At 48.7% G+C, this 24,501-nt stretch overlaps 1 protein-coding gene across 19 annotated transcripts in view; it reads right to left on the bottom strand.

Annotated features, from left to right (window-relative positions):
• The window catches only part of ATXN2 (ataxin 2), a 1,876,777-nt gene that overhangs the window by 1,622,189 nt on the left and 230,087 nt on the right, over positions 1 to 24,501 (bottom strand). For all 19 annotated transcript variants that reach the window (XM_078667457.1, XM_078667461.1, XM_078667458.1 and 16 more), the window contains one exon: positions 8,003 to 8,163. In XM_078667457.1, coding sequence (XP_078523583.1) covers positions 8,003 to 8,163 — 161 coding nt within the window. The remainder of the gene's footprint in view (positions 1 to 8,002; positions 8,164 to 24,501) is intronic.

Raw genomic sequence — 24,501 nt, 5'->3', positions numbered from 1 at the left:
TTACCCAGTCATCGATCCTTGGCTCTGCACCCCTGATAGCGCTACCTATCTCCCGCACCCGCTGGGTCTCCACTGCGGCCATTCACCCGGTGCAGCCTGAGTGACCGGACGGGAGGAGCGCTGCTGGACGCTGTGCGGCGCGCATTAAGAGACGGCCGTCGGACGAGGGGGCCGACGCTATCGACCTGTCCCCTGTTGCCTTTGTGGGAAGGAGGGCGCCTGTGCGTGATATCAGCCGGAGAGCTGCGGACGGCACTTACCGCTGCTGCCGATTGTGTGCTGACGCCCTGCCGGGGTGCGGGTGAGTGTGTTTGGGCTGCGCCCGCCGTCCTGCTGCCCCCCGCGCCTCTTTAGGGGCGCATATGTAGACCAAGCGCATCCGGCAGCTCCATTGGCCTTATTGACTGCTGGCGGGAGTGGGAGCAGGGGAGACGACGCTCGGCGCTGCTCAGATCTGGCGCAACATCACTAATTGGCTGCCTGGGTCTACAGCCTGGATTATATTCCTGCACTGTGGAACGGCTGGAGCCCTCCGCAGCATATTTTACACGTTGCCGCCGGTATTCACGGCCGTACACCATCTAGTCGGAGGCGTTAAGTGTGCCTGCCGCCACTCAATGCATGCTCTCTGAGTGGAGCTCGTGCAGTGTGCAGAGGGGCACCTACCGTTGCTGATGATACCTTGTGGATAGCCCTGTTCGCTGTCGCTGTCCTGCCACTTGCTGACTGATTGGGCGTCTGGCGGTAATTCAATGTCCTGAGTTGAGGTTTTCCCGACGATAGGAGAAGCCAGGCGTGGTGCAGGCGGAGTGCTCGGCGCAGGGTGTGCCTCTTCTCAACGCGACGTCCCGCTTGGCTCAAAGGCGCTTATACTAACTTCGGTGGATCTGCCGGCAGGGGGAGGTGAAAGACACGGGGGCAAGATGGTGCGCCCGGAGAATCGCCAGACGAAGATCAACTTCGACAGCGCAAAGAGAGGGACGAGGACAAATGCTGCCGAGCCGGGGCCCAGTGATGTGGCACCAACCTCTTCTGCATCTCCCTCTAAGGACCTAGACTTGCAGCAATTGTTTCAGGAAATGAGGCAGGGCTTTGCAACAGTGGTGGAAAAGGTGGACAGGATGTCCTCCAGGATGGACGCCCTGGTACATAGGGTAGACCAGCATGAGGAGCGAATCACGACCACGGAACAACGGATTTCCGATAATGAGGACATCACCGCATCCCATACTTCACAGCTTGCCCGCATGGATAATCTTCTACGCATTATAGCAGCCAAGAACGAGGACTTGGAAGCCTGTAGTAGATGTAATAACATACGCGTCACGGGAATTCCGGAGTCCACAGACACGGGCAGGATGGAACTGTACGTGGAGAAGCTCCTCAGGGGATCGGTGGGAGAAGATGCATTCTCACCCCAATTCATCGTCGAGAGGGCACATAGATCGCTGGCCCCCATCCCCAAGCCGGCATGCCGCCTAGGCCAATTATCGCTCGACTACTGAATTATCGCGACCGAGATGTGGCATTGAGAGCGGCGCGGACTCAACAAAATCTGCACTACAATGGAGTTACATTTTCCATCTACCCTGACTTCACTCCTATGGTTCAGGAGGAAAGACGCAAATTCCTGGCAGTCAAAAAGAAATTGCGGGAAGCCCAACTAGAATACGCCTTGCTCTACCTGTTAAAGCTGCGGGTGACTCACCAGGGTAAACATCGCTTTTTTACGAATCCACAAAAGGCAGAAGACTATTTGAAGTCTATTCGCAAGACGCAGAGAAATGGCCGGGGTACCGAGGCAAACCCCGAGGATGACCCTTCTGCGGCTGCTGATGACCATTGACCGGACACACTCCACATGATCAGAACTTCTGTCATATTGCACTATTGGGCTCTCTCCTTGGTACGCGATCCCGGACTGTTCGGACACCATGTTACAGAATGGGACTACATATCCCCTCCAGCGGTAACGTATTCCAGGGACCACGATCCCTACCCTGGCCTCCACCGAGGGTGGTTCAGTTCTGGAGGCTAACGGGGGGAGAAGTGGCTGTGCGCCCTTGATGTTGTTTCCCTCACGGGTATACCCCATTCATGATACTGAGTTGTGGGAGTTGTGGGGGGAGGGGTAGAGGGGGGATGGGCGGCTGCTGGCATGATTGGGATGCAGTAGTGGGTGGGGGGCTGAGTTATTTTTGGGAGGGAAGTTTATTACATGGAATGGACAGCAGAGCGACAGAATTTCATAACTATACATATCGCTTGAACGGGAAAGGTATTACTGCATTCATAGGGGTGAGTTTCAAAGGTGTGATGTGTCGCAATCTATGGCTGATATAAGAACAGATGCACAATTGAACTGTATGTCGTGGAATATTAGAGGGCTTAATAATGCAAAGAAATGTGGGAATGTGATTGCCTATCTAGACCGTCACCAGGTCCACATTGCCATGTTACAGGAAACCCACTTGCCTCCGCATACAAGAGCTGTCTTTGCTGGTAAATGGGCTGGTACCAGAGTCTTTTCCTCCTACTCTACATATGCAAGGGGGGTTGCTATCCTCATCAGACGCACTGTACCATTTCAAATGTGCGGCGAACTAACAGATAAGGAGGGACGCTTCGCCCTATTGTGGGGGCGTTTAAGTCATGACACTGTCACCCTAGTTAATTGCTATGCACCTAACATCGATATGCCCTCTTTTTTCGCTATGCTCTGGGGTAAAATTGTGGACGTAGGGTCCCGACATATTATTTGGGGGGGTGGGGGGGGCTTTAACTTGGCCCTGCAGCCGTACCTCGATAGAGCAGATGGAGTAATGCATTACAAGCCCAGATCCAGGGAGACACTAGGGGATGTGATCTTAGAGGGCGGATTGGTAGACGTATGGAGATGTTTACATCCCTCCCGAAGAGAAGGTACGCATTTCACCTCACAGACGGGCACATGGGCACGGCTAGATTACTTCTTTATGACCAGGGGGACATCTACTGGGGTGGAGAAGGCACAACACTTACCGAGAACATATTCTGACCACAGCCCTGTCTTGCTACACATGCGAATACCTGGCTGGGACACCCCTAGACCACGATGGAGATTACAGCCTACAGCCCTGCTGGACACTCTGTTTTGCACTGAACTCGGAGAGGAAATTACTGCATTCTTTCCTAGGAACAAGGGGTCTGTTGATTCGGTTGAATACATCTGGGAAGCATTCAAAGTAACGATCAGGGGATATTGCATTTCCAAAGGTTTCGGGGTCCTGCGCGACATTCAACGCACTATCCACACACTTGAAGGTGAACTAAAGGCCTTAGAGGTCCGAATGGTGGTGGAGGGCAGTGCTGCCATCCACGCGGAATTTAGAGATAAGCTGACAAAGTTCGTAGAGGAAGCAGACAGGGAAGCAACATTTAGGGGGAAGCACTGGCATGCTAGGAAGTACTGTGAAGGGGACAGACCTGGTAGAACTCTGGCGGCGATGACACGCACCCCACACGACCAAAACACGATTTTGGAACTCACTGACGATCAGGGACGCACAGTTAGAAATTCGGACGAGCTACTCACTACATTCGTTTCTCACTATCATACGCTTTATACCACAGCTGTGACTACTGACGTACCGTATGACGACTTCTTGTGAGACATAGCTCTCTGCTGGCTCAGCGACGGAGATAGGGCCTTCCTGGCTGCCCCTTTTGAAATAGACGAAATCCGTGAAGCCATCATGTCTCTCAGAAACGGGAAGGCACCCGGGGTAGATGGGATCCCGGCCGAATTCTATAAAACATTCATCAACATCATGGCCCCTGTTCTTCGAGAGGTCTTCGAGGAGTCGCTCGCTGACGGTGTTCTCCCCTGTTCCATGTGTGAGGTCGTTATCACCTCGCTCCTGAAACCTGGTAAAGATCCTGGCTCCTGCGACTCCTATCGCCCCCTTTCCCTTCTGAATTGCGACGTTAAAATACTTGTGAAGGTATTGGCGACTAGATTGTCCCTCTTAATGACCAGAATTGTTTTATCTGACCAATCTGGCTTTGTCTCGGGTCGGTCCACCTCTCATAACCTGCGCACTTTATTTTCCCTACTTCGCACGGTGCACCCTGACCTCCCAGTGGCTGCGGTTTTCCTCGATGCCACCAAAGCCTTCGACTCGGTCGAATGGCCGTACCTGTTTACTGTCCTGGCACGCATGGGATTCCCCAAGTTATTCATTTCCTGGGTCCAACTGCTCTATACCCAACCGACGGCAAGGGTCCTCATCAACGGTCGCCTCTCTCACTCCATCGCCATCACCAGAGGTACCCGCCAGGGGTGCCCGTTGTCCCAACTCTTATTCGCGATTGCTGTCGAGCCCCTTGCCTATAGACTCCGGCAGCTGCATCGCGACAGCGCGATACGGTGTTTTCAGCGCCAGATTGACGTGTCCCTATACGCTGATGACATGACGCTTTTTGTTAAACACCCAGCCTTGAACCTCAATCCATTACTGAGAGAATGTGTTCTATTTGGCAGGATGTCTGGTGTGCACATAAACTGGGCCAAGTCGCAGTTCTTTCCACTCACGGGTGCTGTTGCTGACTTTCCCCTTGATTACCCCCTTGAGTGGTGTAGGTCGGACCTGCGGTGCCTCTGGATACAGATCTCGCGAGACAAAGATGAAACGCTGCGCTCCAACTACGGAGTGGCAATCACAAAACTCACTGCATCGGTAGACCGCTGGATCGCCCTGCCGCTCTCCATGGCGGGTAGAGCATCCCTTATCAAAATGATAGTCCTGCCTCGGTTTCTCTACCTCTTCCTTAATATTCCTTATTATCCAGGTGCCTTTTTCTTTAAAACGCTAAAGACGGAACTATGCCGTCTGTTCTGGGGGGGAAAAGGCCCACGGCTGAAATGGGCTACACTGATACAGCCATACGACAAAGGCGGTTTCGATGTCCCTGACTTCGAGGCTTATTATCTGTGTGCGCAGGCACATTATGCTTACCATTGGATGGCCCCTAGTCCCTTCATGCCACAATTGGCGGTGGAGGACTGGATTGTTCATCCCCTCCCGCTCAATGGGCTCCTCCATTGTCCGGAAACATCTATAATGACTCCGCTTACCTCCGTCTCATGTACTTTGGACGCCTGGCGTCGCATTGCAAAGAGATTGTCTTTCAGGCTACTGTACTCCTCTCGACTACCATTGTCATATCACCCTAACCTTGCACTTCTGCAGGAACGCGGCTTCCGATTGCTCTGTGAACGTGTGCGCGTCACCTGCTGGGGTGACCTATTTACAGATGGTCAGTTCAAGACCGCGGAGGTGTTCTTCGCCTCTCACGCCCGTACTCCACTCGATGTATTTTACTATCTGCGCCTGCGCCAAGGAATGAGGGTAATCCTGCCTGATTTCCCCAGGGAACCTGAAAATTCAAGTCCACTACATTTCATGTTATGTTCACAGGATGGCTCACATCTGGTGTCAGGTCTGTACCGTCACCTCAGGGCGAACGGTCCACTACCTGTGGCCGGGGCTCGACTGCACTGGAACGTAGACCTAGCTCTCGAACTCAGTGATGAGCAATGGCAGTATTGTTGCACCCTCACGGCCCAAATGTCGAGTAGCAGCCGACTTAAGCTCATACACTACAAGTTCCTACAACATCTGTACTACACCCCAGTTAAGAAACATAGGTTCCGACTGACCGCTGATGACAGATGCGAGCGCTGCCGCGCGGAACATGCGGGGTTCCTACATCTCGCTTGGGAATGCCCCCCTGTTCACCTTTACTGGCAACAGGTGTGCGACGCCCTCGTATCTATGACTGGTGAATCCATACTTCTCGATCCGTTACTTATGCTCCTTGGGCACACGCTGCACATCCCTAAAACCTGCAGGAAATTTTTAGATATTGCACTGCTCTTGCCGAAGCGGCGAGTGGCGTGTCGCTGGGGCCGTGGCAGAGCCCCTAAATTCAAGGAATGGTTAGCAGACATGACTTATAGCCAGGAGCAACACATAACCTTCGCTGAACTACTGCCTATTAAGAGTCGGCCTAAAGACATTTGGGGACCATTGGTCAGCTACCTGCTAGCACAGACAGATGGGGAAGATAGCCCGGAGGGGGATGGCGTCGGCACTCCTACTGACATTTGATGGGTAGGCGGCTTCGCCCGCCAAAGCATTCACCACTGACATCATTCTGACTTGTCTCTCCCTCCCCATGCTTTAGTTTGTATCCCGCTGGATAGCACAGCCTGCTAATACCGTCTGCCAGGTCATACTATACTTGGTGCTGCTCACGTTATGCCCCCACATCCTGTAGGTCTCTAGAGTTCTATCCATTATATGCATATTTCTCCTTTGACACTGTTCCATATCATCATGCATTGTACTCGCCCTAATAACGGAATGTTATTATTCTTTATGATGGTGAACTGCAGTATACTATCACTGTTATTATTTGCCTATGTGACTTCAATGCCTCAATGATCCAATCCCATGTATGTATGTTTTTTCTTTTTATGTTTCCTGTCTTGAAAAACCAATAAACAGATAAAAAAAAAAAAAAACCCGGTCTAGATATTACGGACCTGAACAACTTCAGACCTGTGTCGAGCCTCCCCCTTCTTTCAAAAACCCTAGAAAGGTGCGTATTACATCAACTAACCCAACACCTGTTCAACATCAACCTCCTGGATCCCAATTAGTCCGGCTTCAGAAAAGGCTGTAGCACAGAAACCGCGATCCTCAACATCATCGACGATATCAACGAGTCACTAGACTCTGACCAATGCTACCTCCTCATTCTCCTTGACCTCTCGGCAGCTTTTGACACTGTAGACCACAAACTCCTCATAAGGGCCCTCCAAGAAAGAGCTGGTCTTGGTGAGGTAGTCCTCAAATGGTTTGCCTCCTTTTTGCACAATCGCACTCAAAAAATAAAAATAAAAAACTTCACCTCCGACCAACAAGTCAATAAAGGCGTCCCTCAAGGCTCGGTGCTATCACCGCAACTCTTTAACATTTACATGGAACTGCTCTCCAAACTACTTAGGAAACCCAACATACGCTTCCATCTCTACGCTGATGACATCAGATCTATCTGGAAACTACTTCTCTCAAAGACATCCAAGACTGACTGACATGCAACCACCTTAAACTAAATCCTGACCACTGCTCCGCGTCTAGTGCTGGCTCTGGTCCAGGGGCAGAGTCAGCACTAGACGCAGAGCAGCCTCCACACGCGGCCTGGGACCATTGCGTCCTTTTCCCCTGAAGACATACGGCGGTAACCTCATTAAGGTATACCTCACCTAATTAGAAACTGAGTGGTAATACAAAAACCACTGAGCACTTCACAAATTGTGTGAGTAAAGCATTTTAATTTTGTATTGTTAATCCTGACGAATGCCCCTTAGACCCGGCTGGGCGATATGGGGCAGAAACATGTTGACTTTGTTTACTTTAAGGTGATATAGTGAGATCTAGTAACTTGATCTGCACATATACCCTTTGGTCTTAATAACAAACCTCATCCAATGGCAATTAAAGTTTTAACTGGGTAAAGGCTTGTTTTTTAAAAATATATAACTTTTTTTGGGGGTGTCTGTCTATATATCTCTGGACACTACTACGCTGTACCAGAGGTTGCCTCAGGCTTGAGGCTGGCATACTGCACAAATTTAGAGAACCCGATGATAATGCCACAACTCATATGTGGGGCGGAGAAACGATATAAACCGCAACCAAAATCAACATAGCGTTTATGAGGGTGATCTAACTGACCCATTGTACCGTAGTTACAAGTGTCCATTCTCTCACTTGAATATTTGGATTATCTGTTAGTACCTGTTGTAAAGCGTTCTGATACCCTAGGGTCAGGCCAGAGCTATAGAAAACTTCTTAAATAAATAAATAAAATAAATAAATGTTCAAGTCAGGAAAAAGGCTACTTTGCACTTGTGTGAATGTGTGAGCCTAAAACAAATTAAGGTTCAACTTACAACATCTGCATCTAAACCATCAAGATCATCAGGTGTGCTAATGGTAGTACTACTATTGGAGGTGGTGATAGTGGTACTTTCGCCTCCATCCCAAGGTTCTAAGTCCTTCTCCTTGTGTTCTCCATTGACTTTAGAGCTGATAGCAGAATCCGTAAAAGCATCTGTAAAATACAATTGAGTTGCATGAAATGTTCTATTTTACAGTGAACTGATGTAAAAACAATCATATTGCCTATTTATTTTCAAGAACTACATACAATATTCAGAATGCACAAAAGTCATCTTTAAATGTGTAAAACATTGAGGTTAAATACTGGATAGGGTATATGATTAAGCAGTCTAAGGGGGAAGGAACTAGCTGCCTGCATAGAACAGAATAGAAATTATTCATACCAAGTTTTTCCTTCTATTTTGAGCGCTCAATGCTAGTGACAACTGATTACAATAACTACACTTGAATAACTCATGCTTAAAAGGAACAAGCCGTAGATGTGTACCTGCAACCCACGTGTGGGAAAGATGTTGTAAACTAATTTTATGCTTACCTGGTCAGCCATCTGCCGTGCACAACTGCGTTTCTAGATTGCTAAACTAGCCTACTATTGATAACATTAGACCTTTATGGCCTACAGCAGTTCACAGATGTTGTCTTTCCTTTGGATCAGCACTGTGGCAGGCTCACTGGAAGAGGGAAACTAGCTGTAGATATTTAAGGCTTTAAGGATACCCTGAACTGAGGGTAAGTGAAAAAAGTATGCAGAAAGAAATCTTCTCCAAATTCGGCTAACTGGTCATGGAAAGAACAAGGAGCTGCACAGTCAAAAAAACTGGACCACAGCATAGCTCATATCGTAGGCAGAAAATAAAGAGAAGGCAATTAGTATAAAAGGGTGGGGAAAAGCGAGTATAAAAGTAGAAGGATACATTCCTTTTTCTTCACACTGCTAAAACACACTTTTCAACCCTACAAAAAATGCGCACACACCAAAATCTTATGGAGAGGTTACTTTTAAATATGAAAGCATGTACAATTGGCCAGTTATGGCCACAACCTACACCCTAAAGAACCCCAAATCTGAGCTTTGTTCCTTTCGAGTTTGAATGCAGGTGAGACTGGTTCTGGTGCGGTCTAGGACCATAACCAGCCAATTTCAAAGGTTTTCATTGCTTACAATTTAAAGTAACCAAAAACGTTGCTATTGCACTACAGAGGTTTAATGAAGACACTTTCCCCAATGCTTTCAATTGTTCAAGTGTCTTTCTTTTTGTCACTCTATGCGGATTTTCTTTCAGATTTTTTCTGTATTACCGAACTATTACCGAACTGAAATATGTGGTTCCAGAATGGAGCAGCATATCTGATCTGACCTTTCCCTTAGGCAAGTGATGGAATTAGCCATCTGTCTGGGTTGTACACTTGAACACCCAATGAATCCATACGGAGCTACATTTAGCAGTTGAAATTGTTCAAGATAGTCATAACCTGGACACTAAGGTGTTTCTCCAAGATCGTGGTGGGTATAGGCAACAAGGGAATGGGCCGAAAGTAGCTTGTTCTGCAGGATACAAATTAGGCTTTTTAAGCAGAGGCTTAACCACTGCCCTTTTCCAATATCGAGGAAAGCACCGAGATGTAATGACTTTATTCAGGATTTCCATGAGATGGGGGGGAACAATAATCTTAGCTCCTAATTGCAAGATATTAGGAAGGCTAGGTTTAATTGGGGATCCTGAATTAACACTGGGGAGGTAAATGTTCTGTCTGTTTTTGTGTCAAACGAGTAAAACATGAGAGAATGGCCATGGGGCTGCCTTTAGTGGGCAGACATTTTTGAAGGCTAAATTCAGCCTGAAACTCTACATTAAAGGAATTAGAGGACTCAGAGTTGTAACGGTCAAGGTCTTCATAAATATCCAAAATTTTAGAGTAGGAAAATGATGCCATTATGTCGCCAAAGTCCTATGAGGTCTCTGTACTAGAAGGAAGAGATAAGAGATTTATCAACTTAAAGAGATTTCTGGTGGATTTAGTTAAGGCAAGCTCATAAGTGTAGAACCAAGACTTTTCCTTTTTATATTCTGCCAAAATAGCCTTATATGCAATATTTTCAGGAGGAAATAAAGATTATTGCCATGCTCGCTCTTGGTGACAATAAGCCTGTCTAAGCAGTCTAAATCTCTTTGAAATCCATGGTGCTGAGGGCATCTTTCTTTGTATAGGTGGTGCCGTAAACCACAAACAAGTTCTATGGCCTCCGATTCCATATCCTCGTGAACTTTCCATTTGCAATTATTCAAGGTCTGGCATAGGGCTTCTTCACTAATTCCGCTCGAGTTACTTTTAAGAAGTGTTTTCTTTCAACCAATAGGTATTTCCTGGGAATAACACCAGGAAAGAGAGAATGGAACAGCAAAGTGGTCTGTCCAGATAAGAGGGACAATATAAGCAACCTTGAGCCAGGCGTCATTAGTAAATATACCATCCAAAACTGTGGCCAGCTTTAAGTGTAGTATTTGGGACACCCTTCAGCATGACATTTCTTTAGAGGCAAAAGTGTCCTTAAAGACAGAACTCTCCAAATGGAAATTGAAATCCGCCAAGCACTGTGAGGTTACTTTTGCCCTGGTAAAGTTCTAACAAGTGGAGGATCTTGGATATATAATTAGACCTAAATCCAGGTGGCTTGTAAATTAGAATCCCTTTAAAAGATTCATTGAGCCCAAATTTAATGAGAAAAATAGCGCTTCACAGGAGTTTGAATTGTGGACAGAGCCAATGAGACAGGTATGCTTACTTTTGTATATGACTACTAGCCCACACCCTACTCTACCTTCTCTATCATTTCGCTTGCTAGAGCAGCCTGAAGGTATAGCATCAAATAAGTTGGGGGCAGAACAATCTTTAGCTCAGGTCTCTGTAGTGAAGACCCAGTCGGGCTCATGGGTCATAATAAATTCTGCAGCTTCTACTTTATTTTTAATAAGGGACCTAGCATTGATAAGGGCTCCCAAATATCTAGCTGTAGTACTAATAGTCCGTTCATCAGAAAGAGACGGTAAAGTGAATTCCTGAACAAAAGTCGAGGTGAGTGTCGGGGAGTTGAACTGAAATTTACACAAAGAACAGCTATTCATCTTATTAGAAGATAATGTGCTGAAATTCAAAGAAAAAGGACAACTGGGAGGTTGAGATGATTACGCAATTTTTAAAGCTGGTTTTTAGAAAAAGTTAACCCAGAAGTCTCTTCCCTTGTGAAAAGGGGGTTCTGGCGCAAGGCGCAGTCCAGTTGCAAACAGGCTTGACTTTGGCACCGGCTGCGCGCTCACTGCGTGCGTCCCCTTTGCCAGACCCGCACCACTAGCCTGCTGACCAAGCAGGAAGTACCGCAACAGGAAGTGTGGGCTCTCCCTAGACAATGTCACATTAAGAATAAGTTACTTGAGTTACGGAGTTCAGTACGAGTGGGGAGCCGATAAGGAAGCGGCTTTTCTCTGGAAGGTGAGCATTTGGTGTTGGGAGCTCCCCCAGCCCTGGATGAGCCGGCAGTGCAGGACTAGGAGCCCATACCTTCTAAGCAATTAGTGACATTAACTGTGGAGAGTCGAACACTCTTCTATACTGTTTGGAGGCAGACTATCATCTCATGTTTCTTTGCTCTATATTGGTTGGACTATACAGGGGCTTGGACACATGGTGTGCACAGTGGCCCTCACGATGGACTGAGACAGAGGCTCTGAAGGAGGTACGGGGGCCCTAGGATGATGCTGTGGGTGGGACTGCAGTGCCCCCCATAGCTTTCTGCTCCTCTGGGCGTAGGTGAGGCAGGTCCTGGAACAATCACATGTGGATGCCCTTCGGTGGACCTTTGGACACCTCCACCTCAGTTTCCTTCGTCTTGGCATTCCATGGGAAGGCGTGGAGGTGGGCACAAAAAATGAGTACACACTCACCACAGAAGGCACCCATACCAGACACTGTGGACTCTCTGGGGAGGTCAACTCCCTGCCCTGAAGAGGCCTCTCTCTTGGATAAACTGGACAGGATACTGGCAGCGATTGTGGAATCCATGGAGGTATTTTCCCACATCTTGTGCTGGAGCAGGCACCTATGGTCCCGGGTCACCTCTCCCTCATGCGCCTCGCCACATGGTCGCCAGACTTTTGAATTATCGCAATGCAATCCTGACGGCGGCCCGTGAAAAAGTCACTACCCTTTTGGACAATGCAAAGGAGATGTTTTTCCCTGAGTACACCCTCTAGGTCCAAAAACAAAGTGCTTCATTTACACAGGTGAAGAAATTGCGTCAACTGGGACTTAAGTACACCTGCCAAGTTATGCATTTTGGACAGCCAGCGGGCCCATTACTTCACACAACCGGAGGCGGCATGGGACTGGGAGGTGATTTTTAACAAGCCGGCGTCTGGTCTTGCCCAGTCTCTGTCCCAGTCTGCCCCCAAGCTGGATCGCATCAGTACCACGGTCTGAAAGCTGTACAGCTATAAGGCGTGAAGACACATGGTGCACTAGGGACACTGCTCGTAGAAAGTTTTCCTTTTACTTTCCGGTCATAGATTGCATTCCCGATTAGACTGTTTTGTTTGTGCTGTGTCCCTTCATAAGCACCATGACCTACATACGCTATCAACCTCAGGGATTATTGGATCATAATTTGTTAGTTAAGATGGTGGCGTGGAGAGTTCTTCCCTCCCCATTCCCTACTTGGAGACTCTCGGATCCAATGCTGGAGGACCCAGTGTTCCATAAGACGGTCTTCGACAACACGGACACCTTCTTTCAGGACAATTGTGGGACTTCCTTCTCACCTTTGGTAGAGTGGGAGGCCTTTAAGGTTGTCACAAGAGGGTTCTGCATTAAAACTATAGTTGGGGGTTCAGGGGGGTGCTTACAAAGGATACAGAGAAGGCTGAATTGACCCTACTGGAGCGAGTAGTGGTGCTCTCCCCGGCCAAATTAAGTGAATCAGGGGAGGAGGCACTAAATACTTAGACACTGCTGGATTGCCCCAGTGCCACAACCATGCCGCCTACTTAGCTAGGATTAACAATGAAGGGGACAAGTCTAGTTGCCTATTGGCACGTTTGCTTCCCCCCTCCCGCCTACCTGATTCTATCCTGCAAACTTTCATATTCCATGCCAGAGGGGAGGGGAGGTGGGGGTTCCGCTCATATGGAGACTGTCATTAACACTGCCTTTAACAGGTACTGTAAGCACAAGTTACTTACCTTCGGTAACGATATATCTGTAAGAAACAGTAGTTAGTATTAGATTCCTTACCATAGAATATCCCCAGGCATCAGACTGGATCTGGAAATTTTTGCGTAGCAGTACGCTTGCGCGTCGGGAGGCGTCGTCTGCGGCTCCGCATCCGTCGTCGCCCTCGTGCGCTGACGTCAGTTCTTATACACAGCTTTTCCGCGCCAGAAACGCAGAGCCATGATAAAACCCAACACTGGTGCCATGAAACTAGGGCCCTGAAAGGGGATGACCTTAACCCTAGATATCGGTTCGCAGAACGGGGAGGATGGGTGGGGCGGTAAGGAAGAAATGCGTTACTTACCTGTAACTGCAGTTATCCAGTATTAGTGTCTTTCATAGATTCACATGCCTGAATCATTCCCCGTCGTCGAGACGGGAGCCTCCGGTATATAAAAAAGTAATGTCCTAGAGACATACATAGAAAGGAATAGGCCTAAGGATCCCACCTTAGTGTCCTATCCACATCCTTTTGTAAAAAGGACCTAAATAGAGTAGGCCCAAGGGTCCCACCTTAGTGGCCTATCTGTGTCCTTGTGTGAAAAGGACCAAAGTCAAGAAGCCAACCAATCAGCTACCACCTCCTTCTAGAACCTTCCTGTCAGGAGCCCAGTTCTCTCAGATTTTCGTACGCACCAAGCTAGGTAGGCGTAAACCGGTTAGAGAGATAGGTGAGTCCTTCCAGGGGAGGCGGGAGGGTGCATGTGAATCTATAAAAGACACTAATACTGGATAACTGCAGTTACAGGTAAGTAACACATTTCTTATCCAGTATTTGGGTGTCTTTCATAGATTCACATGCCTGAATCAGAGTAGCAAGCAATATATTATGCACATTTCTGATGGCACAGCATATACTATTCCTTAGATAATACACATCATGCGAGCATGAACCATCATTAGTCATCCACAATAAGTATTAGTAGAGAAATGTGCATACCAGAGAAGGATGGAGGGACGGAGGAAGGCTCACCTTACTGAAATATATATATATATATATATATATATATAGCTGAACACTGCTTGTCCCACTACTGCATCCTTCCTCATCTCCGTATCCAGGCAGTAGTGCCTAGTGAATGTATGCGGCGACTTCCATGTTGCCGCCCTGTAAATGCAATGACTGGCGCCCCTGCGAAGAGGGCCATAGAAGTGGACATAGCTCTCGTGGAGTGCGCTCTCACTTTGGAATGCAATGGCTGTCCAGCTTGGTCATGACAGAAAGCAATGGCTGCACAAATCCATCTGGAGATGCTCTGCTTGGTAAGTGGTAGACCTCTCCTAGGTGTACTGTAAGCTACTAAGAGCTGGTTAGATTTCCTGAATGTTTTCGTTTTGCCAATGTAAAACTTCAAGCATTGTTGAGATCCCTAGCATGCAGCGATCTTTCAGTTGCCATGCTTGGGTTTGGAAAGAAGGAACGCAGAACCACAGGTTCATTTAGGTGGAAGTCCGACGGGACTTTTGGGATAAAGCTAGGATTGGTTCTCAGGATTACTTTGTCGTTTTTTAAAACCGTAGAAAAGGATCCTGGATTAAAAAAACTGCTGTAGCTCACGGACCCTCCCTGCGGATGTGAGTGCCAGGAGGAGCGCTGTTTTCCACGAGACATACTTCAGGACAGCTCTGTGTACTGGGTCAAACGGATGTTTCATGAGCTGGTCAAAAACCGCATTGAGATGCCAGGCAGGTGGCAACACACTTACTGACGGGAAAGATCTGTATAATCTTTTACAAATTGCTGAATCGACCTGCTTGACCAGAGAGATAGACTCGTTGAAGTTCTTTTATATTGAGATATTGCTGCAAAGTGTAGCTTAATGGAGGAGTGGGCTAGGCCCTACTGTGCCAGATGTAATAGATAAGGTAGATTTGCTCCGGTGAGGAGGAGAAAAGCCGAAAGTTTTGATCTGCACACCAAACACAAAAGCGGTTGTATTTCAGGGAATACGTTTTGGTCGTTCCATCTGCCCTTGCTCTGGCAAGAATGTCCCTACAGTCTTGTGGAATATTCAGACTGTGGAACTCTCGGAACTCAGGAGCCCGGTAGCTAACCTGAGAGACTTCAGATCCGGATGTTGTACATTGTGAGGAGCGATGGATACTGCCGAAGGTGGATCGGCGGCTCCAGGGATAGACGGTGGCACTCTGAACTAATGTTGCCTCGGCCAAGTTGGGGCTATTAAAAGTAGAGTACAAGGCTCCATCGAAATATTCCTGAGGACTCTAGGAAGCCTCGGGAATGGCGGAAAGGCGTACGCAAAGACGCTTGCGCCATGCGATGGAAAATGCATTCCCTAGAGACCCTGACTGGGGATGCCAACCTGCGAAGTGTGGGCATTTGGCGTCCATTCTCGTCGCAAATAGATCGATTTGCGGCGTGTCCCATCTGGAGAAGATCTGGTCAATAAGTTGTTGATCTAGCTCCCCCTTGTGTGACGATGTTTTCTGCATGCTCAACGTGTCGGCGAGCACATTGTCCGCGCCTGGGACATATTCCGCCCTTAGGGTTACATTGTGGAGTATGAGCCAATACCAGACTTTTTTGCGACTCGCGAGGGAGTGTCAGCGAGCGTGTCCCTCCCTGTTTGTTGAGGTAGTGCATAGTCGTGGTGTTGTCTGTCCGGACGAGCACCAGGGAATATTTGATTCTTGGCAGGAAAACATGAAGGGCCAGGAAGACCGCCCGCAATTAGAGCAGGTTGATATGTAGTTTCTTCTCCATAGGAGACCACTATCCGCTTATCTGTAGCTCTTGCAGAAAAGCTCCCCAGCCTTCCAAGGAGGCGCCTGTTGTGGCAATATGAGGAGTAGCCGAAGCAGGAATGACAAGCCTTGAGACAGGTTTTGAGATGACATCCACCATCGAACGGCTCCGACCATCTGAGGAATCACTTTTATGTGGCCTTCGAATGACCCTGTGCATCGGACCCACTGCTTGGAGAGCGCCTCCTGAAGATTCCTCATTCGTAGTTGACAGTGAGGAATCAGGAGGATACACGCTGACATCATCCCCAGGAGGGATTTGAAGAGGCGGACTGTCAAGGCTTTCTTCGAGGCTACTATAGCAGCAAGTGCAAAAGGTTTGTTCATCCTCTCTCTGGATGGGAAAGCTTTTGCCGACCGTGTGTCCAGGGTTGCACCTAGGAAACTGATGTACTGAGAAGGTTGTAGGACCGATTTATCCTGATTGAGGGTGAGACCCAAGCAATCGAAAAGCTTTAAACAGGCGTTGAATGACCTGGACGCATCTTTTAAGGATGAAGCCTTGACCAGCCAGTCATTTAGATACGGAAAGACTTGGTGATGGCACTGTCTGAGATATGCCGCCACCGTGGCACGACATTTCATGAATATGTGCGGTGCAGACTTGAGCCGAAGGGCAACACGCAAAACTGCAAGTGTCTGCCCGCTACTGCAAATCTCAAGTACCGTTTTGTGATTCCCGTGAATTGAGATATGGAAGTAAGCGTCCTGTATGTCTACGGACGCTCTGAAATCCTGCTTATACAGTAGTCGCAAGACCTCCTGGACCGTTACCATGCAAAACGACTGCTTCTTAGGAATTTGTTGAGGACCCTGAGGTCCAAGATTGGTCTCCACTTCTTGTCTTTTTTCTGGATCAGAAGAAGTGGGAATAAAACCCTTATCCCTTCCGAGATGGAGGTACTCTCCCTATAGCTCCTATCTGCAGCATAATCGAGATCTGTCATAGAAGCAGCCGTAGATTTTTGTCATTTCCGCTGTCCTTTACCTTGAAAGGACGACCTCCCAAAAGAGGATTGCTTGTTTTGCTGTTGTTGGTGCTGTTGGTATTGCGGTCTACTCTGGCTTGAAGAGTAGGAAGACTTGTATTGATAATTCCCTCTGTGGGAAGACTGTCCACTTCCTCTATTTCTACTAAAGGACTGGTTCTTATACTGAAGAGTGCCCAAAGCACTCACAGTGTCTGCTTCGTCAATTTTTTGTGCCCATTAGTAACTGGCTGTCATATGGCATGTCCAAAACATATGTTTGCGCCTCAGGACTGAAAGAGGTTGCCTTTAGCCATCCTTGGAGCCGCAAGACTACTGCTCCAGCCAACTTGAGGAATCCTGTCGTAGCGATATCCATCGCGCAGACTATAGTGTCCGACGCCGATGCTTCACCATCTAGCAGAATCCTTTTAACTTCCTCTTTGGATGAATTTGGCAATTCCGACAGGTACGGGGCTATGTGTGCCCACAATTGTCCATGATAGCGTCCCAAGAGCGCTAGAGCGTTCACGGCCTTTACCGTGATTGCCGACATTGAGGAAAACCTGTTCCCAATGTTGTCTACTCTTTGTCCTTATCAGGAGGAAGCGACAAAGGGGCCGAAGGATTCCTGGAGTTCTACTGGGCCGCCTGTGTCACTACAGAGTCCGGCTTAGGATGTCCTGTTAAACACGCCGGTGCTGTATCTGGTGCCCTATACTTCTCATCCAACTGGTGATACAGAGGGGGTGTTCTGCATGACCCTTACCCCTTCTGACTATAGGTAATTGATAATCTGTATTGACCTTACAGCCTTCTTGAGAGCCTCAGCACAGTAACTGTAGAATAAATAAAAAACCTCCTTTCTGGTCTTAACCATATTAAAAGTCGCCCTTCACGACCTCTCAAAAACTTACTTGAGAGAGTGCGACATACCTTCAGTGTGAGAAACAGAGCAGAGCAACTTCTTGGAAAAAGAAGCACAGGCTCTAACCTTACCAAGAATCTGAGCAGAGCTCAGAGGAGACTCCCTTAGCACAACGTGCGGTAGAAAATCTGAGAGAACTGGGCTCCTGACAGGAAGGTTCTAGAAGGAGGTGGTAGCCGATTGGTTGGCTTCTTGACTTTGGTCCTTTTCACAAAAGGACACAGATAGGCCACTAAGGTGGGACCCTTGGGCCTACTCTATTTAGGTCCTTTTTACAAAAGGACGTGGATAGGACACTAAGGTGGGATCCTTAGGCCTATTCTTTTCTATGTATGTCTCTAGGACATTACTTTTTTATATACCGGAGGCTCCCGTCTCGACGACGGGGAATGATTCAGGCATGTGAATCTATGAAAGACACCCAAATACTGGATAATCTAATACTAACTACTGTTTCTTACAGATATATCGTTACCGAAGGTAAGTAACTTGTGAATCTGAAAGAAACAGGTTAGTGTTAGATTCCTTAACTTAGAATAGATACCCCAGCAATACCAACCCCGGTGGTGGGTCTGCGAACCAATGATCACACCAGAAAGTCCTGGAGAACGGAACGGCCGAAAAAGCCATCTCTCCGGACTTGGCTGTCCAGGCAGTAGTGTCTTGTGAACGTGTGCAGCGAGGCCCACGTAGCTGCCTGACAGATGTCCTGCAAGGGGACTCCCCGGCACAGGGCAGTAGTAGCCGCCGTGGCCCGAGTGGAATGGGCCCTCAGCCCAACAGGAGGCTCCTTCTTAGCCAAAGAGAAGCATGCCTTGATGCACATCACGACCCACCGAGAGATGGTCCGTTTGTGCACCGCCCACACCCTTCTTAGCGCCCACGTAACCAACAAAGAGTTGGTCATCCACCCGGAACTGGCGTGTGCGATCCAGATAGTATGAGAGCGCACACTTTGTGTCCAGACGGTGGAGCCGCTCTTCCTCTTTAGAGGGATGCGGAGGCGGAAAGAAGGGAGGCAAGGTGATGGACTGCCCAATGTGGAAGGCTGTGACCACCTTGGGCAGGAAAGAGGGTCTTGTCCGGAACACAACCTTGTCCGGATGGACAGAAAGGAAAGGAGGTTTAGTGGAAAGAGCCTGGAGCTCACTCACTCTCCTGGCAGAGGTGATGGCAACCAGGAAAGCAGTCTTCAGAGTAAGAAGACGGAGAGGACAGTTATGAAGCTGCTCAAAGGGAGCGCAAATCAGGTAAGTCAGAACCAGGTTCAAGTCCCACTGGGGCATCACGAAAGGAACAGGGGGGAACATATGAGTGATAACTTCAAGAATCTATTAACAATCAGGGACTTGAACAAAGAAGGCTGATCAGGTAGCCTTAAGAAGGCGGAAAGGGCAGAAAGGTAGCCCTTGATAGTGCCCAGAGCAGAGCCCTGGTGGGCAAGAGAAAGAAGGAAGAGGAGAAACTCGGAAAGGGGGGCAGAGAGTGGATCCACAGCCTTTGCTGTGCACCATCCCACAATTCCGTTCCACCTGCTGGCGTATACCGACTTTGTGGAGGGACGCCTGGCTGCCAGAATCACATCACAAACTTCAGGAGGCAAGTCAAATGGCCTCAACTGTCGCCGCTCAATCTCAAAGCATGGAGGAGGAGACTCGACGGGTTCGGGTGGAGGACCGTCCCCTGCTGCTGCGACAGAAGGTCCTCCTGAAGAGGCAGACGAATCGGGAGATCGACAGACATGCTGAGTAGCTCTGGATACCAATATCTTCGTGCCCAGTCCGGAGCCACAAGGATAACTTGGGCCCGGTCGCGCCTGATTTTCTTCAGCACTCTGGGCAGAAGTGGTATAGGCGGAAAGGCGTACAACAGACCGCAGTTCCACTCGCGACGAAGAGCATCTCCGAGCGAGTGCCGCCTTGGAAATTCCAACGCGCAGAACTGATGACATTGCGCGTTCTCTTCTGTGGCGAATAGATCTAACCAAAGCTCTCCCCACTGCTGAAAGAGGCCTTGCGCCACGCCACGTCCGAGTGCAGACGCCATTCGTGATCCATCATGCACCGACGGCTGAGTTTGTCCGCCCTGGCGTTCAGGGAACCTGCCAGGTGTTGAACCACCAGGGTCACGCCCTGATGTTCCAGCCACTGCCAGAGGCGCAGAGCCTCCTGGCATAGGCCCGGAGGGTTTTGAGGCGGATACTGCAGGAGTAGGTGTGGACTGGCCTCGCCGCTGTCCCCGACCACCGCCACGGTGGTTTCAACGTCCGCCACCACGCTGGATGGTAGTCTGCGGCCCATGGCTGGCGGGACGTGTGGGGCCCCTTCCTTGGCCACGAAAGGGGCGAAAGGCAGCCGTTTGCTGGCGGGGGGCCGAGAGGCCCAAGGACTTGGCCGTAGCCCTTGAGTCCTTAAAGCGCTCAAGCGCATGGTCTGCCTTGTCGCCAAAGAGGCGACGGCCATTAAACGGCATGTCCATAGGGGTGTTTTGGACATCAGCCGAAAAGTTGGCGGACCTCAACCAGGCGTGGCGACGAATCGCCACCGTCGTTGCCATCGCTCTGCCCAGTGAGTCCGTGGTATCCAGCCCACACCGGATGGAATACCGTGCCGCATCTCGACCCTCCGCAAGGGCTTGGGCGAGTTTAGTCCAGGACCTCTTCCGGACATTGTGGCAGCCCGTCCGAGACCGTGTCCCACAGAGAGTGGGTGTAACGGCCCAAGAGGCATGCGGTGTTGACTGACCGCAACCCCAAACTCAGGGAGGAGAATACCTTTTTCCCGTATTGCTCATACTTCTCGGATTCCCGATCGGGGGGAGCCGTCGGGAATGCGGTCTGGGAGTTAGAGGCCTGGATGACCAGGCTTTCGGGGGTGGGGAGGGTGGACAGGAAGCAAGGGTCGCCCGGAGCCGGGCGGTGGCGCCTGGCCACCTTCCGATCCACAGGCAGATCTGTAGCGGGCTTGGACCAAGTGCCCAGAAGAACGTCTGACAAGGCCTCATTAAAAGGCAGTAGAGGCTCGGCCGAGCTTGCCTGAGGTTTAACCCCTTGTATGCTCATGACGAGCTGAGCTCGTCATGGCATACAGTGTTCGGGTGCTCATGACGAGCTCAGCTCGTCATGAGCCCCACCCGCGGGGGGAGCGCCAGCCCTCGCCCTGCGGGTGCCCGATTTACTTTGTTTCTGCGGGGAAGGCAGGGGAAGACCTTCCCCTGCCTCCCTCCGACCCCCCGCCTGCGTCAATGACGTCAGCGCGCAAGGCGCGCTGACGTCATTGGAGGTTCCCTTTCTCCTCCGACGCGCAGGGAAGCCATTTGCTTCCTGCGCGTCGGAGGAGAAAGAGGTAAGTTTGGGGGCTGGGGCGGGGGCCGGCACAAATGTCCTACCACCCAGCGTTCCCCTTGTTCTCCCGAGTAAAATGATATCTCACCTGTGTGGGTGGGCCAAAGGCCTGTGACTAGGATGGCCCCAAAACAGTAGAATTCTATGTGCTTTATTTGTCAGTCCCGAACGCTCCAATTACTTAAAAATAAATGTTTGGCCTGTTCTGCTTTGGCCCACCCACACAAGTGAGGCATCATTTTACTCGGAAGAACAAGGGGAACGCTGTGTGGTAGGAAATTTTGCTGGCACGGTGATCCCACGCAAAAATGTATGGAAAAGTGTTTTTGTTAACCTAATTTTAAGGTTTGCAGGGAATTCTGGGTAGGAATACGATGGGGGACCCACGCATGCCATACGTCCCTGGACTCCCCCGGGTGTCTAGTTTTCAGAACTGTTTGGGTTTGGTAGTTTCCAAAGATGGCCGCCGAGCCCCGGGCCAAAAACTCAGGTGCCCTTCACCAAAAAATAAGGTAGTTTTGCTAAATGTAATTTTTAAGTCTCCACCGTACGATTTGGGCCTTTTCCTGTTGCAGCCACTATGCCTACCCACGCAAGTGAGTTACCATTTTTATCGGGAGACCTGGGGGAATGCTGGGTGGGTGGAAATTTGTTGATCCACGCAGATTCCAGAACTTTCCACCACAGAAATGTGAGGAAAATGCGTTTTTTTTGGTCAATTTTTTAGCTTTGCAAGGGATTCTGGGTAACAGAACCTGGTGGGAGGCAGTTGAGTCACCCCATCCTGAGTTCCCCTGGGTCTCTACTTTTCAAAAATGTATAGGTTTGCTAGGTTTCCCTAGGTGCCGGCAGAGCTAGGGTTCAAAAACGAAAGGTAGGGACTTTGCCAAAAAAGGGCCAGTTTTGACTGCGAAATTGAGGTGCGACCACGTTGCGTTTTGCGCGGTTTCCTGTCGCAGGCACTAGGCAGACCCAGGCAAGTGAGGTACCATTTTTCTCAGGAGACCTGGGGGAACGCTGGGTGGGTAGAAATTTGTTGATCCACGCAGATTTCAGAACTTTCACCCACAGAAATGTGAGGAAAATGCGTTTTTGTCAATTTTTTAGCTTTGCAAGGGATTCTGGGTAACAGAACCTGGTGGGAGGCAGTCGAGTCACCCCATCCAAAATTCCCCTGGGTGTCTAGTTTTCAAAAATGTATAGGTTTGCTACGTTTCCCTAGGTGCCGGCAGAGCTAGGGTGCAAAAACTACAGCTAGGCACTTTGCCATAAAAGGGTCCATTTTTAACTGCAAAATTGAGGTGTGACCACGTTGCATTTTGCGCCGTTTCCTGACGCAGGCACAAGGCCGACCCACACAATTGAGGTACCATTTTTATCGGGAGACTTAGGGTAATTCAGATTTGTAAATCAACTGTCATTACCTATTGAGTTTTCATGCATTTCTCCCTTCCCAATGAAAGACATTCTGTAAAAAAAAAAAAACATTTTGAAAAAGGACCAATAATTCTCATGCTAGTATGAGTATTCCCAATTTTGAAAATGTGCAAATATATACTGTTTCTAAACTCTATAATTTGTACCCAATTCAGAAATACATAGGTGTCTTTCATACCGATTTTTCCATGTATACATTTTCCAAGAATAAGTGCTCTATACCCGGTAAATAATAAAATACCATTGCAAGTTGCTGCTCAGTTTTTGGCTCTGGGTTCGTCGGGTTCTTGGTGAAACTACAAGTCCTATATATCCCCACAACCAGGAAGGTCACACGGATGTAATGGTATATTGCTTTCAAAGAGCTGTCAAAGTTACAAGAAGTTACAGGTGAAAACGTTGAGACAAAAGGCTGTTTTTTTCAACTAATTTTCAATTATTCTAATATTTAACTGTTAGTTTCTATAAAGATTAAATGGATTAGACAAATGACCCCTTTCTGAATTCAGAATTGTGTCTACTTTTCGAAAATGTATAGCTTTCCAGGATCCATTATTGCTTTCAAACTCTTTTCTACCATTAACTGGAAGGAGGTTGAAAGCTCTAAAAATAGCAAAAATATGCTATGTCCCAGAAAAATGCCAAAACTGTGTGAAAAATGTTGGTTCTCTGCCAAAAGACTGTCATTCCCTAAAAGCTGAGAAAATGGAGATTTCAGCCCCACAAACCCTTTTTTGATAACGTTTGCAGGGAAAAACCCGGAGACTTTCATTTGCAGCCCGTTTTTCCTATTTTTCTGAAGAAAAAAAAACATGTACTGTATTTTGCTTAATTTCTGGGATCCCTCCAAGGGAATCCACAAACCCTGGGCACCTTTAGAATCCACATCATGTTGAAGAAAGGGACGCAAATTTGACGTGGATACCTTATGTGGTCAAAAAGTTACAGGGGCCTAAGCGCGCACTAACCCAAATCGCCAAAAAAAGGCTTAGCACAGGAGGGGGAAAAGGCCTAGCAGCGAAGGGGTTAAGGACCTGAGTGAGGAGGTTAGTCCTTGTAGGAGAGTAGAGTCTGCTACCTATGGTCACCCCCACTTTTTGCTTTTGCTTCTCTGGTTTTCGACTTCGATGTGGCTGTGGGCCTGCTAATCAGACCCACAGCCCAGATGGACTCTCTCTAAATTTACACCATGTACTCTAGGAACATCTACAATTGGGAATTGGTTCACCTTATCAGCCCCTGTACAAGTGTACCATAGGTGCCCAGGGCATAGGTGTAACCAAGGCCTACCAGGGGCTGCAGAATGTATTATGCCACCCCTGGCTGGCCACTCAAATAGACACAACTGGCTGATAACTCAGCTGGGGCAAGGTCGTGTAATCACCCCTTGCTTAGGTATAGTATTCCTATACCTACCCTTGTATATAGACACATATGCACCTATAAGTCACTCCTATGGCAGGCCTTAACAATCCTGGGGGCAGAGTGCTTGGTTATGGGTGAGATGGTGCTCTAGCATGAGCTGAGCCTGTCTGCAGCTTTCGGAACCATGTCCTTATAGCTGTTCTATGATATTGCCATACCATATACTCTTAAGGGCATTATGAACCTCGCGGTTAAATGCTAACTTTGGTTTGGCTTTATCCAAACATGTCGTGTAAGGTGTCATACGCTTTGGAATACTACCTCCTCGTCAATTCTGGCGACGGGGGTAGCATTCTACCCTTCTAGAGGGAGAAGACATGTTGTTGCGGACTATCCCGGTTAAAGTTAACCAGAGCC

This window comes from Lissotriton helveticus, chromosome 11, assembly GCF_964261635.1.
Source record: "Lissotriton helveticus chromosome 11, aLisHel1.1, whole genome shotgun sequence".
NCBI classification, from domain to species: Eukaryota; Metazoa; Chordata; class Amphibia; order Caudata; family Salamandridae; genus Lissotriton; species Lissotriton helveticus.
This window is presented reverse-complemented; position numbering and strand designations above follow the sequence as displayed.